The following is a 17201-nucleotide window of genomic DNA, read 5'->3' as shown; positions in this document are numbered from 1 at the left end:
GGAAACCAGTATTCGTGGAGCGCAGCAGTCTGCAGCCATCTGGAAAGGCGGGAACCGTTTCCTGCCGGACAACGGGAAAAGAGCGACTGTTCGTGTCTAACCTTCGCGGAGAAAGGTAAGCGCATGACTAAGTCTCCAATCTTACATCGTACACGGAGGTGACACTGCGTCGATCTGACTTGATCGTGTCACGACGACTGAGGTGCCTCGATGTACGACGCGGTGGTGCAGAGACGGGACCGCGCGTAATTTGGCTCATCTTCATTGCGCCGACAACCTCGGTCTCATTACACGAGATCAACAACGCGGACGTGTGTATTCCCCTTTCCCGTGCGGCATCACACAATTGTAGAGAGGCTTCCTCCCGCTTGCGGCAGTGTACATATGTGCCATATATTTCGATCATGACGACGCTGAAAAAAAGAGAAAGAAACCGTCGCCGTCATTTGGCTAAAAACTACACTGCCAAAAACAGAACTTCACCACATAGCACGCTCCTAGCCAACCAGCATTCCGAATGATATCATTATGTGCATTGATTTGTTAAAAATGGGAGGAGGCGCCTACCTGGGACAGATTATCTTGTCCCAGCTAGGCGCCTCCCCCCTCTTTTGAACAAATCATGACACCGAATGATATTATTCGGAATGATGGTTGGCTAAGAGCGTGCTATGTGGTGAAGTTCTGTTTTAACAGGGTGTAAGCCCTTGCGTTGCTAGTGGATCCACCGAACAAATGGGAACTTGTATCATAAGTGTCAGACGGAAAGGGCGTGGCAAAACGGGGTGGGCCCGATTCCGATTGGGCGCATATCGACCTGCTGTCGCTGCACTCTACACTCTTAAAAATGAACTTCACCTCATAGCACACTCCTAGCCAACCATCATCTCGAATGATATCATTATCTGCCCTGATTTGTTGAAAATGGTATGTGTACGCCTTTTTTGTGACAATTATGAACAGCATAAGCGTCACAGAAAGGCGTACGCCTCCCGTTTTCAACAAATCAGGGCAGATAATGATATCATTCGAGATGATGGTTGGCTAGGAGTGTGCTATGAGGTGAAGTTCATTTTTAAGAGTGCACACACTAAAAAGAGAATTTCTATGGCTCTGTTACGCGCTGGAAAATCTAGTAAGTAACTAAAATGAACATCTGGTATTGCCGCTGCCACGTAGTCGCTATGTGTCACCCTAAAGACAGAAGCGTATAGCACGTTGTGTCTTTTCGTGTTAATTATCACGAATTCAAATTGACATAAAAAAAAAAGGCAGACACCACCCCCTCTCTTTCTTCGAAGCCGAAGCGATAACCCTATCATTCGTGGCAGTGGATGGCGCACAGCATGTTATGCGCTTCCGTTATTAGGATGCACAGAAATGGTCTGCGTGGGACCGACCATAACGTGAAGCGTCCTAAATCAATTTAGTTAAATTGTTTAACATTTATTTATTAGTATTTCGCCACTTCTTCCTTCTGCTCTTTCGCCGTCTGTCCATGTCGTTTAGAAGTTACAGCGCCCCTATGAAGGGTACATTTATAAGTTACGACGACTGTATTTGGGTTACTCTCTTAGAAATGAACTTCACCACATAGCGCGCTCCTAGCCAATCTTCATCCCGAATGACAACGTTCCCTCCCCTGATTTGTTGAAAACGGGATGCGGAGCCTTTTCTGTGCCGTGCATAATGGCAACAAAGTAGGCTCCGCCTCCCGTTTTCAACAAATCAGGGGCGAGAACGTTGTCATTCGGGATGATGGTTGGCTAGGAGCGTGCTATATATATATGCTGAAGTTCATTTTTAAGAGTGTATATTCAAAAGTAACGTCTATTGCTCATAGAAAGTCCGTTTTAACCTCAAAATAGAGGTATCGGGCGTGTAACCTCTATGATATTTTGGAATCTACGGGTATGTTAAGGTTACACGCTGTTAAAAGTCACAATAAAAGTACCGTGTTCAGAGTGTATTTTTGGAGGCGGACGCAGGGATGTTCGGCCGAGCGTACCAGCCACCCACGCCTCACGCTCTGCAGAGCGTACGCCTCCCGGGCGTACACTCTTAAAAATGAACTTCACCACATTTCACGCTCCTAGCCAACCATCACCTCAAACGATATCGTTATCTGCCCTGATTTGTTCAAAACGGGGGGCGTACGCCTTTTTTGTGACAATTATGAACAACATAAGTGTCACAGAAAAGGCGTACGCCCCCCGTTTTCAACAAATCAGGGCAGATAACGATATCATTTGAAATGATGGTTGGCGAGGAGCGTGCTATGTGGTGAAGTTCATTTTTAAGAGTGTACGCCCAGGGCGTAAAAAGGCGTACGCCTCCCGTTTTCAACAACGATATCATTCGAGATCACAGTTGGCGAGGAGCGTGCTCTGCTGTGAAGTTCATTTTGAAGAGTGTAGAGTTAATTTCGTGACGTGTGTGCATACGACTTGATTTTCCCCCCGTGGATGTGGACGGAGCTCATTATTGAAAAGTTATTTTCAAAAATGAATTTCTACGTGGTTTATTTTCAACGTTTTATTTTTAACCGATTTATTTCGGCGTCATCCCCCCGCTACACAGCACGCATGCAGCATATTGTCCAGATATCGCGTGGGATGTTACGGGGATTCCACGGTTTAATACGCGTCGTGTTGCGCTGTGTTGCGCTTTCCGCGTGAAATGCGGACCTGCGCCACACGGTGTTGGTGCCCCCGATTTCACAAGGGATTGTAAGAAACGAATACGCGGAAAAGCGCGGTGTGCCATGCACCACCAGGGCAACGATGACTAATGTGACCTTGGGTCGATATTCCCCGTCTCGCCGGCATGGAGCCGAGCGAAAGCGAAGAGCCGGGAGGGCCGTAGACCACCAGGAAGAAAGCCGGGAATATTTCAAACACAGAGGTTCCTTTATTTTGGGCGTCATCCTCATCATTGGCGTTTTACGAAGCGTTTTACATCACACGGATGCATATTGTGATGACATATTCGCTGATGTTACAAATTTAATCTTTCGTGTATAGTTTATGTAGTGTTCGCCAGAGCTGTTTCGCTTTTTCAACGACTGACGTTAACATTTCCTGTCTCGTCTACTTTATTTTGGTGTGTAGCTTCTTGGTATTTATGTGTATTTATGTTTATCTTTGTATTTTTGAATTCATTCATGCTTGGTGCACCATTTGCCAGGTTGTTTACGGGCACCTTATCAAAAACAAATTATTATTATTATTATTATTATTATTATCATTACGCAGGACAAAAAGCATTTCAGTCACTACCCTTCAAAATAAAAAAGAAGAAAACCTCGCGTGACTCAGCGGTTACCGTGGGATGACGCCGAAATAAATCATGTAAAATAAAACGTTCAAAAATAAATCTCTTAAATATCAAATTTGCAAAATAAACTCTTCAATATAAATCATGAGAAAATCCACGCCGCCGAAATAAACCCCGAAAAATGAACTTTGAAGAATAAATGCTTCGAAATAAATCTTTTAGCATCCATCGTCCCTGATTGGTGGACAGCCGACGGCTGTACGTCCGCCGCGGAAAATAGTACCCTCCTCGCGCTTGGCGCTAGCCAGGGCTATAACTGAGAAAGAGGATTTCGGTACACCGGAAGTAGGTTTCCTGTCTGTATGTGATCGGTGACCAGTTTTGCCAAGTAGGGGGAGGGGTGGGGTGGGGGGGCTGATATAATTCGGAATGACGGATGCCCAGGAGCGTATTATTCGGTGAAGTTCTATTTTAGCAGTGCAACTAACGCACGACATCGGTGTAATATAGTCTAATATAGAGCCGACTATCAGGAGAGTTTGGCCATTCTTTGGTATGTTTTCTGGTTTTGCGTTTCTCTTTTTCGTGTGCGTGCGCGTTTTCTTGGCCTTTCTTTTACCAGTGCGAATGACCGTCGCCGCGCAATCCGTCCACAGTGCTCAGCTGGCTCAAGGATCAAGAGCATACCTGGGTAAATTACTTCTAAAATGTAATTAAATTACATTACTCCAGTTAGAATTTAATTGAATTACATTACTCATTACTGCAATTGAAACGTAATAAAATTACATTACAATTACTACGAAAAAGCAATGACATTACAATGTTATTACTTTACCATTATTGGCATACATGTTCCCGAGTTTGTGGAAGGCATAAGGGACACACAAGTTGACGAAACTTGCATTTCCCCGAAATTTGAGGAGGAAAATGTATGCTTATAATGTATCAACAGTTAGCTTGTACTCTTCTATTTGTCTCTTCTACATGTCATGCTAGTGTGCCACGTATGACGTATCGTTCCACAATGTAGAGACGAAGGAGACACGGTGTATCACAACAACAGGAAGATTGTCAGGAGGATGGGGCCCGCAAAAAATGGTTCTCCAGGGCTACAAACCGTTGACCTAACAACGTTTGTTTGTGGGTGCCCTGCCTAAGGCAACTGGCTCGTCGAAGGGAATTGACGTTTCACATGTCGATTGAGTGCGTCACCGTTCATAGTGCCGTTGGAATTCTTTTCACTCGCCAGTCCCCCAACTCTGTTTCTGCCAAGTGCCAACACAGAACACACACTCGATTCTTTTGAAAAAAGTAATGAGTAATGCCATTAAAATTACAGCCCAAATGTAATTAAATTACATTACAAATTACCTAATATCAAAAGTAATGCATTACATTACAAATTACCAGAAAAAGTAATTTATTACTGTAATTTCATTACAGTAATGCTATTACTACCCAGGTATGATCAAGTGTGCGTGTCCTGTATTCATACGCGCATCGTCGTCATCACTTTTAAGCTGGATATTTCGAAATCCTAAGTTGTTATGTAATTGATAACAATACAAACATGAGTAAGAAACATCATAATAGCATGTTTCGCCGAAAAGAACATCGTGTCGCCCATACGGCTATCACTACTTTGATACGGAGCGTTAGCTTCCTAAGCCTAACCATGATTTATTTTAACAGCGTTTATTTTGAGGACGTGTATTTTTAAACGGTTTATTTCCGAAAATGGATTTCGAAGGGTGGAATTTTAAGCGTGAATTTTTAATGTTTTATTTTAAAAGATTTATTTCGGCGTACAGCCGTTACCGTGCTGGTCACGACTGACGCCCTGGGGGAATGTGCGTCCTGGGCGAGCTCTTTCAGTAGCACTACCACAACCGTTTTTTTTTTAAATCAAGCCGTTAAACTGACTAATAAAATGCACTATTCAAAGCGCGGTTCATTCGACATATAAATAAGTATTGCAAAATTCTATTGCCAAAATTGCGATCGTGCGCAACTGGGGAGGAGTTTGATATTCCCGGTTGCGAAATCCTCGATCTCTCATGAACAATGCTCGACTGCTTCGTAAGGTGATGGGCCGTGTTTAAAAATACGACCATCGCTATTTCATCGCTCAAAAATTATCGGGTTTCCCATGCTGTCCAAGTCGTTTTAGCGAAGCCACATTTTAGCAGCCGTTAGGCTTATCACGGTGAACGCGACGGAGCAGCATGTTGGTTGGTTTACTAATTGGTAAGACCAAGTTTGGTCATGACATGATGTTCTGAGGCTGGAAACCCACAGAAAGGACAAATACATACAAAGCAACAAATCAAGCCTCAAGTTTGGTCCAAAAAGTAGAGAAACTTCGACTTAGCGTAACAAAATAACAAGGTTTACTCACACGTTTCGTCCGTCACGCGACGGACATCATCAGTGCCAAACTGAATGAGAGAATGCACAACCGGTCGCTATTTAAGGAGATCGGAGTATTGTTCGGGAACGTGCTCATTCAGTTTGGCTTTTTTTAATTGTTGCCTCAAATTTGGCGTTTGCATTTTGAGGCCAAGCTAGTCTAACTTCACTGCTGGCAGTTTTCCGCGCGTAACTGCGCATTTCATAGTCCTATAGTAGTGTTGATATGCGCCCTTTCTCGGTTATGATCGCATATCAGTCAGATAAGCGAGGGGAGAGGTGTAGTGACGAAGCCTGTCGGACGATGTTACCTTGTCTTCAGAACGCCCTGTGGCGAAGTAAGCTCAAGAACACGTAATTCATTGGTGCATAAGGGACTGGAAGAGCCTGCTTTTGCGCTTCACCGCGACCAGTCGCAAAAAGATTATGTAAATCGGAAGCAATTAATCACTGCAACAATTAATCATGTCCCGCTTCGGTGACAGATTTGTCTATAAATTGTGTCCAATGAAGGTCCCAAAAGGAGTAGTACCTATTTTATTGCTGACGGCGCGCTGCTGTAGGTGTTAGGTTGTTCACGAAACTCATTTGGATTTTTATTTAAATAATGAGCGCTTCCCACTCATTCACACGGTGCGCAGCCTGTAGATGGCGTCGGACAGATATTTGTGAAAAAGAAAGTCCTTCGATTGGTGCACCCGTTCGCGAAATATTTAGCCCGGGGATTTAACTGAAACGCCCGGTATATATATTGCCCTACAGGATGCCCGCATGGCCGCAAAGCCCGCCTGCAAAAATGGCATCAGCGCTGCTCTCAGAGCATCTTAAAGAAATATCTGTAATGAATAGAAGAATACCGTGTATAGGGGGTTTCCGATGCACAATGGCTCTTGTGGCAAAAAGAATGGGACTCACACACGCGACGGCGTGAAATATTTATGCAGCGTACACAGACAAAGAATATGATATAAGCTCATTGTGCTTTGATAATGCTTTTAAGACTATTACCCTCACGATGCCCCCACAATCAAGTTTCTGTCTAATTTAACTTCAAGCAAAAAAAGAAAAATAAAAAAGAAAGAAGACGAAGAAAATTTGGGGCAGGCTCAGTCGCGTCCGAGCTCGTACTGTTTTTACATAAAAACGTCACGATCTCCAATTCCTTTGATCTTTCGCAGGATCTTAATGAAATAAATACAAGCTTTATTTATAAAATTTTGGTTGTTGTTGTTGAAGCCGCTATCGCATAGTGTCTAGGTAGAACCTCTCAGGCGTTTTCCAACGACATCTCTTTCGGCGTCCTAGCTTCAAGCGTTCGCGAGATAGATTTGTCCGCAAGAGACACGGACTCCTGTATTTCCGTCGCTTTCTCACGCGCCCGCGACACCTAGAGATTCGATAAGCCGTCGCCGTAACCTTGTTAGCTAAATTTGTACACGTGTAACTTGTCTGGATTTAGCCGGTTGGTTACTATCGATTTATTACTCACCGAGTTATCGCGTCATAAAATTCAGCATAATTTCGTTGCATCGTAAATTTCCATAATGTAAAAACCCCGAGACTAGGGAACATGAAGGGACAGACACAACACAAAGTCTCATTTGAGACTCCATTGATCACAAAGACTAGGGAACACGAAGGGACAGACACAACACGAAGTCTCATTTGAGACTTCGTGTTGTGTCTGTCCCTTCGTGTTCCCTGGTCTCGGGGTTTTTATGCATCATCTTCACCAGCTCGCTTGCTTCCTAGCCATTTTTTCATTGTAAATTTCCACCCGACTCCAAACCGAGCATACAGACGTTTTCAGGTGAAAAATAGAAATGAAATGAAATTCGGGTGCAACCCAATGTAAACTAGGAATCCCCGAGGTCCTCAAGGTTCGGGTGCCGCGGCAGGCCTTCAAATCATGCTATCATCCAGCACGAATCCAGGAGGGGACCTGTGTATCCTGATTTATGTTTTTCATTATCCCACCCTTCTAATCCTAAGGTCGAGCTCCCACAAAGCTGGGACACATGTTGCAGCTCCCGAGGTTATTCGGCTTCCTTATAGTTTCAAATGGTCCTTGTCTGGTGGCCCGTTCCCACCGGAGCGAGTGCCACAGGGGACCATGCAAGACGATAGTGGCATGTGGATATGTAACGAGTGAGTTTACGTACACTGGCAACGGTTGCCCGTTGTAATCACAGGACAATACAAAATGTGCTTTCTAGGCTCACTATCACAATGGGGACCGAATGTTTCCAAAGTTGAAGACACGCACGACAGCCTGTGCCACGCATGAGAAAAATAAAAATAACAGATAATAATCGCAAGAAAAAGATGAAGAAATAGGAAGATTCATGTCAGGACGATCGGAATTTCCCCAAAAAGAAATGCGAGGATGATAATCGAACTGGCTCCAAAGAAGAGGGAGAGAGGGATAGTGGTATACATGCACTCGTTCCGCCAGAAAATAAATCTTTTGTTGGCGCCGGGTGTTGTGTCGTCTTTTTCGTGCTTGTCTGCCATCTGTCTCCCCGAGCATGATACTGAGGACGACTTCATCGATCTCAAAGTTACGGCAGGGGTAGGGAAATGCAGAGGAGGGAAACTTGATGAGAAGGCAGGCAGTCCCTGTCCTTACAGTGTAGTATATGCCTCTATGTCTCTCTTGAAGGGGTTGAGAAACCACACGGATAGAACTTTGTCTCTGACAGTGTCTGTACCTCTTACTCCACGCACTTCCTGCGCAAAATTCCACCTCCCACATTCTATTACTTTCTATGCTACCGAGTTTTAAATGTCTCCCATTTTCGAGTCCCCCGCCACTGGAAAAGGAAATACGCCTGACATAGTTTCTCGGAAGTGAACCAGAGACTACATGCATGAACACCACCATGCTTCACTACAAATATTCACGGACGGATCAATTGACAGAAATGCTGGAACCAGTGCAGCAGCATTCTGCATTCGAGCTCTGAAAGTAGAAAGTAGATTGGCAGAAGCGATCCATGGGACGACGTCGACTAGAGATGCTGAAATGACAGCTATCCTGGCTGCACCAATGAAAACGAAAGAAATGAGTCGACAATCTGGCCCCGTGGTAATTCTATCAGACTCAAAAGCCGCCCTTCAAAGGCTACGAACAACAACAATGACAATTATATTGCGACGATGAAGTGGGAAGGTTCTCATCTCTAGGAGTGGAACGCTACCCCATAGCTAGGGGGTCTAATGTAAGTGATGACGATGATGAAAGATTACGGTGATGACCGGAGCGGCGATGGCGATCGTGATCGTGATCGTGGTGGTGATCGAAGACCACCATGTCGCATTTCAAATTCTCGAAATCATAAAAGACCTAGAGATCAGGAGCAATATAATCGCCTTGCAATGGGTACCATTGCACAAGGGCCTCCCCGGAAGCGAAAGAGCCGACACACTAGCTTCCTCCTACACTCCCCGCTATTCTAAACTGATACAAATGAAGATACATGGCGCTCTCACCCCAATTCCAGGACAACGATGCAAACAGTCCCCCCCCCCCCTACTCCCGCAGCATCCCAAGTGGTTTCACAAGGGAAGAATCTTCGCTTCTAATGACATTGCGAATTCGAAGCGCCAAGACTAAGAACGTCCTCTGCATCACAGGATAAAGTAAAGATGCACTGCGCAACATCTGTCGGAGAAAATATAGAACATATCTTGCTTCACTGCATAACTTACAAACACCAGAGGGAACGTCTAATGGAACGAACCTAGGCCACCCAGTCACTCATTCTGGAGTCATTAATTTGCCCTATTGGACCAATGTCAACGCGGTGGGCAACATAAAGCATAGTCTTCGATTTCATGAAGGAGAGTAACCTCCTTGGTATTCTCTGACAGCAAAGAAGAAGTAGACAGCGCTGTGAACTGAGTGACCAACAACCTGTGATCCACTGTAAACAATGAACCTGTGACCAACTGGTATGCGACCAACAAATATGTGACCTGTTGTAATAAATGTGACCAACTGAAAACCATTATGGTGAACTGTATGGTGTGAACCGAAGGTGACTACCAGATGGCAGAGCCACCGAACTTTGCACTGAACGTGCCATCGCTATGTGTCGTGTGTCTTGTTGGTGTGTCCCGCTTTCGTGTTTCCCTTTCTTTTTTCTTCTTGTCTTTTTTTCTCTCTCTCTGTGGCAACTTGCCGCCCGTCTGGACAGGGAGACCGCCCTCTCTTACTTTTTTCCTTCTTTCAATAAACGATACCCCCACCCACACACCCCGCCGACCGTGGCGCCAAGCGGTGCCGAGCAGCTCCACGAAATAGGCGGGAAGTGATGCTTTGACGGGTTGCTCTATGGCTTTACGTCATAACGCTTCCGCTAATTTCCGCTTCGGTTCCGCACTTCGCTGCGGCTAGTCGCAGCCACTGATCTCTATGGTCCCACCGTTCGCCGCGTCCCTGTTTGCAGCCATCGTCTGAGGACGGGAACTACGCGCCTTCGTCGCGCTCTCGGTACTACGTCATACCGAGATCGGGCGAGGAGGAGGCGAGCCATGAGTGAAAATATCTCATTATATTCAGAACGCCTTAACTTCGTGACGCCGGAGCGCGGAGTGAAGGAGTTTCGACGGGCATGTTTGGTATTTTCACACCTCATGATGAAGTCGGACTATTCTTTAAAGAATGCCGAAGCTTGGCGAGAAACATCTAACCCAGGTGCTCTATCTCCCTCTCCCCTTTTCTTATCCTGAAGAAACTAGGGGACCAACTTCGTTCCTGGTTGCCCGATGAGTCAGCATCTTGCTGTTCATTCCAATGCCCGCGTTGTACAGATCAGCTGAGCACGGTTCCTTGAGCGTACCCCTGAGCAGGGATCGGCAGTATTACATTGTAATTAAAACAGTATTTAAAACATAAATACATGTAGTCGTGTTTAAATACAGACTGGAAAAATGATTTTTTCCGATGGGATAGCTCGTGAATATCACTGTCAATTATGATGAATTTGAGTGAATACGACACGCTCTTCATATTGATGGGGTAAAAAAGTGACCTTTGCTCGGCAATTTTCCGAGTTCAGTTCGCAAATATTTACATAATTAAACGTTAACATAAAAAATTACATAATTAGAAAAATACAAATTTAAAATACCAATTACAAATACGTAATAAAAAAATTACATAATTAAACTTACGATACATGACATTCACATTAGGAGGTGGCAAAAACCTAATAAGAACAAATGCCGTTGACCGCATGATTCTAGGTGGCGTACTTTTTTTTAAATTATAATTCAATGACACGTTTTCTGGGACACCCTGTAGATGAAGAGTTTACACTGCTGTTGCGGACAACGGTTGCGACTATACCCATTATCTTGTTGTACGAAGCAGCTTCGTCAAATTTAGTACAAGCATTTGTTCATCGGCACCTGTGGAGATGCTGCTCTCCTTTGCGAATCTGATTGTACGGCCGAACAGAAGATGCCTAAAAGATGCCGACTTCCAGAAACTTATAACATGAAAATCGCCACGATTATCTAAGAAGTAAATGTTATTGTCCCTTGCTGATTGGTTGTCATGATCAATCGTTATTTCTGTAATTCCAGATGCCATCTTCCTCACAGTATTTATGGTAGTAGTTACGGTATTTAAGTACTCATATTGAAAAATATTTATGAGGGGTATTTAAATACCCATAATTTTAACAATTTCATTAATTAAAACTAATTAATTATAGATAATTTAAAAGGATGGCGGTGATAGTGGTGGTGGTGACGAAAACCGGCCTGCCGTTGTTGACCTCACGAATGTGGGCTGCGTCACGATTGTAGCCAGGATGAGACGAGATGATGTGACAACGAATTTCGCCACTCCCATCCAACCATCAACCCGAATGACACCGTTCTGTCCCCTGATGTTGAAAACTGGAGACGTACGCCTTTTTGTAACCATTATGTAGAGATAATAGTACAAAAAACGCGTACCCACCCGCACCACTCCGCAGTTCTTTGAGCTGTTTCTTAGCCCCCAGCGACACACCCCTCCTGTAGTGTCTACATTTGTACCCCGGACCAGACAGAGTAAGAGCACACAGTCACAGTTATTCGTTCGGTTTGTCACGACATCTTCGAGGTTCCCAAATTTATTGTTTCCTCTGTCTGCCTCGGATCCATGAGCAAGGGCCAGGGTTGAGAAATCCAACACTTCGGTGCTTTCGAATGTATTTACGTTGTCCATATCCCCCTCGACTATCCGCGGCAAGAACAGGGGTGTCATTTCCCTCTCACTGCCACCATACACCGTGACACGATGACATGTGTTTTTGTCCGGAATCCGAGAATTGTTTCCAGATCCCAGGCATTTAACGAAACAAGTCTGAATTATTGCCATCACATAATGTGACCGGCCGTGTTTTGTGACAGTGATCGTGCCGCATACTTAAAGAGCACTTACTGCGTCACGCATTAGTGTGAACAGTTTGACAAAAGTTGATCCTTTGTGAACGCAGCTCTGAAGCTTTCTCGGGAGCGGATGGAAAATGGCTTCGGGGGAGAGTGCCTTGCAAGGGACGGTAAGTGGATGACTTCATTTCTAACAATGTACAGCTCGAAGTATAGTTAACTGGAGCGCCGCTTCGACCGGCGGAGCTTGAAGAGAAATTACCCTAGCGGTGTCTAGGATAAATAAAGGGAAAGCGTGTTTCGACTGTTCCATGTGTGTTGCGGGGTGTCCGTCTTGCCATGAGCCGTTGACTCGGCATTACCTTCACTTGTGATTATCAGCGTGACGTTTCTTCGGGTTTGCTGGCCGATATCGCGCGAATGCGATGCCGTTATCTTACTGATACACGCGAAGGTGGACAGCAAATCCGATAAATTTGCCACCAGACCGCGTGCATGCTCATTTGTTTTATCACAATGCTGAAAATTCTGCAATCAGCGAACGTGACCACCTTCGCGTGTATCAATGAGATTACGGCGTCCTATGCTTGCCGTATGTGTCAGCATACACTTTTACATAATCGCCACAAACCCAGACAAATGTCATGATGATAACCGCACAATGATTGGCGCACAGCATGCTATGCGGTGAAGTCCTGTTTTTCGAGGTTTCGAGGCAGGCCTTTGTTGTGTCCGCTCAGCCAGACATCCCATTCCAGAATCCTCTATTGATAGCGATTCCCATGGTGCTTCCTACACTCGCGCGCTGTCGTCTCTGCGCGACACCACAGCCTTGCTCAACGACCCATCTAATACTTTGCTCTCCCCGCAAACTCGTGCACCCTCACCACATCCTCACCCTTCACCCTCCTATATCCTCCATCCGTCCGTCCTTTCTTTGTGTTTTGTGTTCTTTTCCTTTCATTTTCTTTTGTTATAGTCGTGACGACGCCCACTTCTGTGTGGCCGACAACGGCGAGCCTATCCTGCCATTACCCCCCCCCCTCCCCCCGTTTTTCGAGTGCACAGCTGGCGGTAATGCCGGGTAAATAGCTCATGGCAAGGCGGACACACCAGCAGCACAAGTGGGATAGTCCAAACTCTCTTTCTATTTCCTTAGCCTATGTGTCAACACTGTTAAAACAGATTCTTCACCATATAGCACTCTCCTAGCCAACCATAATTCCGAATAATATCATTCTGTGTCTTGACTAATGTTCAAAACAGATGGGAGGCGCCTATCTGGGACAAGATAATGTGTCCCTCATAGGCTCCTCCTCCCAGATTCAACAAATCAATACAGAGAATGATATCATTCGGAACGGTGGTTGGCTATGAGCGAGCTATGTGGTGAAGTTCTGTTTTAACAGGGTAGGGTGCCTCTCTTCCCGCTCTGCTGGTCGAAGTGGCGTTCCCGTTAACTCCGCTTCCAGCTGTACGACAGACTGTCGACATGCTATGCGGGTTAAGAAAATGTCATAGATTGGAAGAAGACACATTATTTGTCCTCACGCACTGCATTGAAATAGCGGGGAAAGAGAGATTGCCGATGGCTAATTCAGGTGGCCATTTCGTGGCAACGAGGCCTAGCACCCGGAAGTTGCTAGTCTGGCGCCCGCGCTGGATCACGTGACCGTTGCCTCCCGAACACGATTGCCAGATTCTCAACTTGTGTTATTCGAGGGAACTTGTGCTCCTTGTAACACACGGCACCCTGTTAAAACTGTCCCCTGGTGAAGTACACGGGGCATACACTTGGCGAACAATAGCACGCCTACAGTTCTAACATACGTACATCAGCCATCAGTGTCAACACCATCAGGGGATGTGGTCTATAACAATATGGGAAAAAACAAAAAGGAAAAACGTCAATGCTTCGCACTCTTTTATCATCGACCGGCGCAATGCCGTATTCTTGACAAGATTTATGCCCTAGTCAGACGGCAAACCTAAGGCCGTTAGCGGAACGGCGATTACTTCACCTGTTGTCCAACCATCATTTCGAATGATATCGTTATTTGCCTTGATTTGTTGAAAATGGGAGGCGTACACCTTTTTTGTCACAATTATGCAGTTCATAATTGACACAAAAAAGGCGTACGCCTCATGTTTTCAACAAATCAGGGCAGAAAACGATGTCATTCGACAAGATGGTTGGACAACTGGTGAAGTAATCGCCGTTCCGCTAACGGCCTTAGGTTTGCCGTCTGACTAGGGTATAAGATCTCTGTCACCACTGTGAGCTTCAGGTGAGGTGAGGTCTTTCTGTGAGGTTGAGGTCTTTCTTTTTTCTTCACCAAGTCGCATCCTGGAAAAAGTCAGAGCAGTGGTTCTCGACTAATTTTATTTAAGGGACCAGTGCTATCACGAACTCACTACACCTACTCACACGTGGGCAACTGTGTAAAGTTGGGTGAGGCGAGCTACGAAGATGTTGTACAAGGAGCACATTTCTGTTCGGTTTAGCTGATTATTTAATTACGCTATTATAATTTATTTAATTGTACGTTCCTTCGTCGCAAGATGTCTCTAGAGGTTCGCCGAATTCATTCAAATGCTTCACAATACCTCCCTCCAGATAACGCGTTGTGGGTTGCCAGCACGTGAATCCTACACTCTTAAAAATGAACTTCACCGCATAGCACGCTCCTAGCCAACCATCATCTCGAATGATATCGTTATCTGCCTTGATTTGTTGAAAACGGGGGGCGTACGCCTTTTTGTGACGCTTGTGCTGTTCATAATTGTCACAAAAAAGGCGTACGCCCCCCGTTTTCAACAAAACAGGGCAGATAACGATATCATTCGAGATGATGGTTGGCTAGCAGCGTGCTATGCGGTGAAGTTCATTTTTAAGAGTGTATAAGTCCCTGCATGCAGGAAAGAGCTCGACTGTTTGAGAGCGAGCCTTGGTACCCGGTTACGTTACACTCGCGAGTACTGAACCACGCTGAACAGCAGAGCCGTAGCGACGGGGGTAGTGGGGAGGGGCGAGAGGGGCAGCCGCCCCGGGCGCCGAACGGCGGGCCCTGACAGGTTGTCTGGACAGAATAAAGCGGGAACGCAGAAAATTTCAATGTACGGTATCGGTAGTGCAAATGGGCGTTTTCATACCTTCGTGTACAGGGCCTCAGACGGCAGTGGAAGAGAGGGGAGGGAGGGCGCTCCACACTTACCCTGCCCTGGGCGCAAACTTGCCTCGCTACGACTGTGCTGAGCAGAATGCTGTTTGTGTAACAACTCGCTGAATCCCGGATGAGAAACACTGGCCTAGGGTGTCACATAATGCGATGAAACACCTCTTCTTCACCGAAATAAATTACTTCAATACTTATTTGATCATGCTTCATCAACGCTTCCATTTCTTTCCTTTATATCCCCAGGCAGCAGCCTATCTTCGCGACACCGCCATGTTGGAACGTGCAAGGGATGAGTATGCTTCAGCTTTGAAAATGGTACGTGAAATCCTTTCTTGTTGATGATGTTGATGATGTCCCGGGGTTGGAGCGCGACTAAGTATCCTGCAAAATTCAGTGAGACAAGCAGGCGCTTATCAGTTACAATTTCGGTACGATGTTCACTCTGGGTTCGAAATTGAAATATGGAGTCACACGCTGCACTGAGAACATTGGTATTTCGTGTTAGCGCCGTGGAGTAACTGTGGCTTTGAACAGCGTACAGTCTAAAAAGGGAACTTTGCCACACGGCACGCTATGCTCCAACCAATGCTACTACTGATTGGATTAACGCTTGTGATTGGAAGGCAGACGGGGCGCACGCCTTTTTGTCACGATTTGAATATATGAGAATTGCCAGAAGAAAACGTACGCCCCCTTCTCTCTTCGAATCATGAGCGATAACCCCATCATTCGTGGCAACGGTTGGCGCACAGCGTTGCCACTCTGGAGTTAGAATCATTCCGGAACCATTCCAGCTTTATCAGAACCTGGAATGGGCCGGCCTTCTTAGGGATGGGACGGGAATGGAATGAGCCCCCATTTTTGAACCGGAATTGAATGGGAATGGAATGGCACCGGTGTCCCTATAGCAATTTCGATTTCCACCCAATGCTGTCTTCCCTTGAGCCTTTCTACACTCTTAAAAATGAACTTCACCACATACCACGCTCCTAGCCAATCATCACCCCGAATGACAACGTTCTCGCCCTAGATTTGTTGAAAACGGGAGGAGGAGCCTATTTTGTGCCGTGCATAATGGCACAAAATAGGCTTCTCCTCCCGTTTTCAACAAAGCAGGGGCGAGAACGTTGTCATTCGGGATGATGGTTGGCTAGGAGCGTGCTATGTGGTGAAGTTCATTTCTAAGAGTGCAGGACCGAAGGTCGTGTTCCTTTCAGAGACCATCGTAATCCCCTCAAGACCCTGGGTTTCGGGCGCGACCTTGTTCGCCACTAGCTTTGAACGTAGTTCAACTCTACCAAATTCGTGGCGCCGTCGAACACTATGACGTCATTTGTGTACAAACAGGTAGAGGTATATTAACTAGAATCCGGTTACCAAGTTATTAAATAACGAGTTTTATGAAAAACTCAGATGGCAGGACTAAAGAGAATCGTAGTCGAAAGCTATAACAGCTGTCAGCGATTTCGAAATGTTTCGATGCTTAAGATACGATATTTATATAATAAGATAGTATTATATAGATAAGATATGGATATTTGCTATGCAAAGCAGCCGTAACCGAAAAAGCGCGCCAAAGCAGCGCATTATCTACGCCGACGGAGGCTTATCTGGGCCGAAAGGCGGATTATCTTGCCAGCAGATGGGCACCTACTCCATACATCTCCATAGCTCTAAATCACGTGGCCCTGTGACGTGGAATGAGCGCGGTGCTCCCTGAGTTCCCACTCGTCGCGGTTTCGGTTTTATGCTCATTTGCATATCGAAATGCGAGCTTAGATACTTTATCGCATGTGCGTGTTTCAGGAATTGTTAGACATAGCATGGCTTTCAACGTGGACAGTTTCTGATTCTCCTATCTCGCTTTTGCCCAAAATAGCCAAATTAAAGAATCAGGTACAGTAATGAATTTAGGTAACTAGTCATCTTGTAGTTCCATACTTTCGT

The 17201-nt window shown here is 45.5% G+C and overlaps 1 protein-coding gene across 1 annotated transcript in view; it reads left to right on the top strand.

Moving 5' to 3' along the window:
- Positions 1 to 17201, top strand: part of LOC135374440 (atlastin-3-like) — a 65354-nt gene continuing 48153 nt past the window's right edge. Inside the window, exons 1-3 of the mRNA XM_064607404.1 lie at positions 1 to 115; positions 12183 to 12245; positions 15498 to 15569. Of these exons, the coding sequence (XP_064463474.1) occupies positions 12213 to 12245; positions 15498 to 15569 (105 nt within the window). The 5' untranslated portion in view covers positions 1 to 115; positions 12183 to 12212. The remainder of the gene's footprint in view (positions 116 to 12182; positions 12246 to 15497; positions 15570 to 17201) is intronic.

Source organism: Ornithodoros turicata, chromosome 1 (genome assembly GCF_037126465.1).
Source record: "Ornithodoros turicata isolate Travis chromosome 1, ASM3712646v1, whole genome shotgun sequence".
Classification (NCBI taxonomy): domain Eukaryota; kingdom Metazoa; phylum Arthropoda; class Arachnida; order Ixodida; family Argasidae; genus Ornithodoros; species Ornithodoros turicata.
Note: the sequence above shows the minus strand (reverse complement) of the source record. Positions and strands in the feature narration are given on the sequence as shown.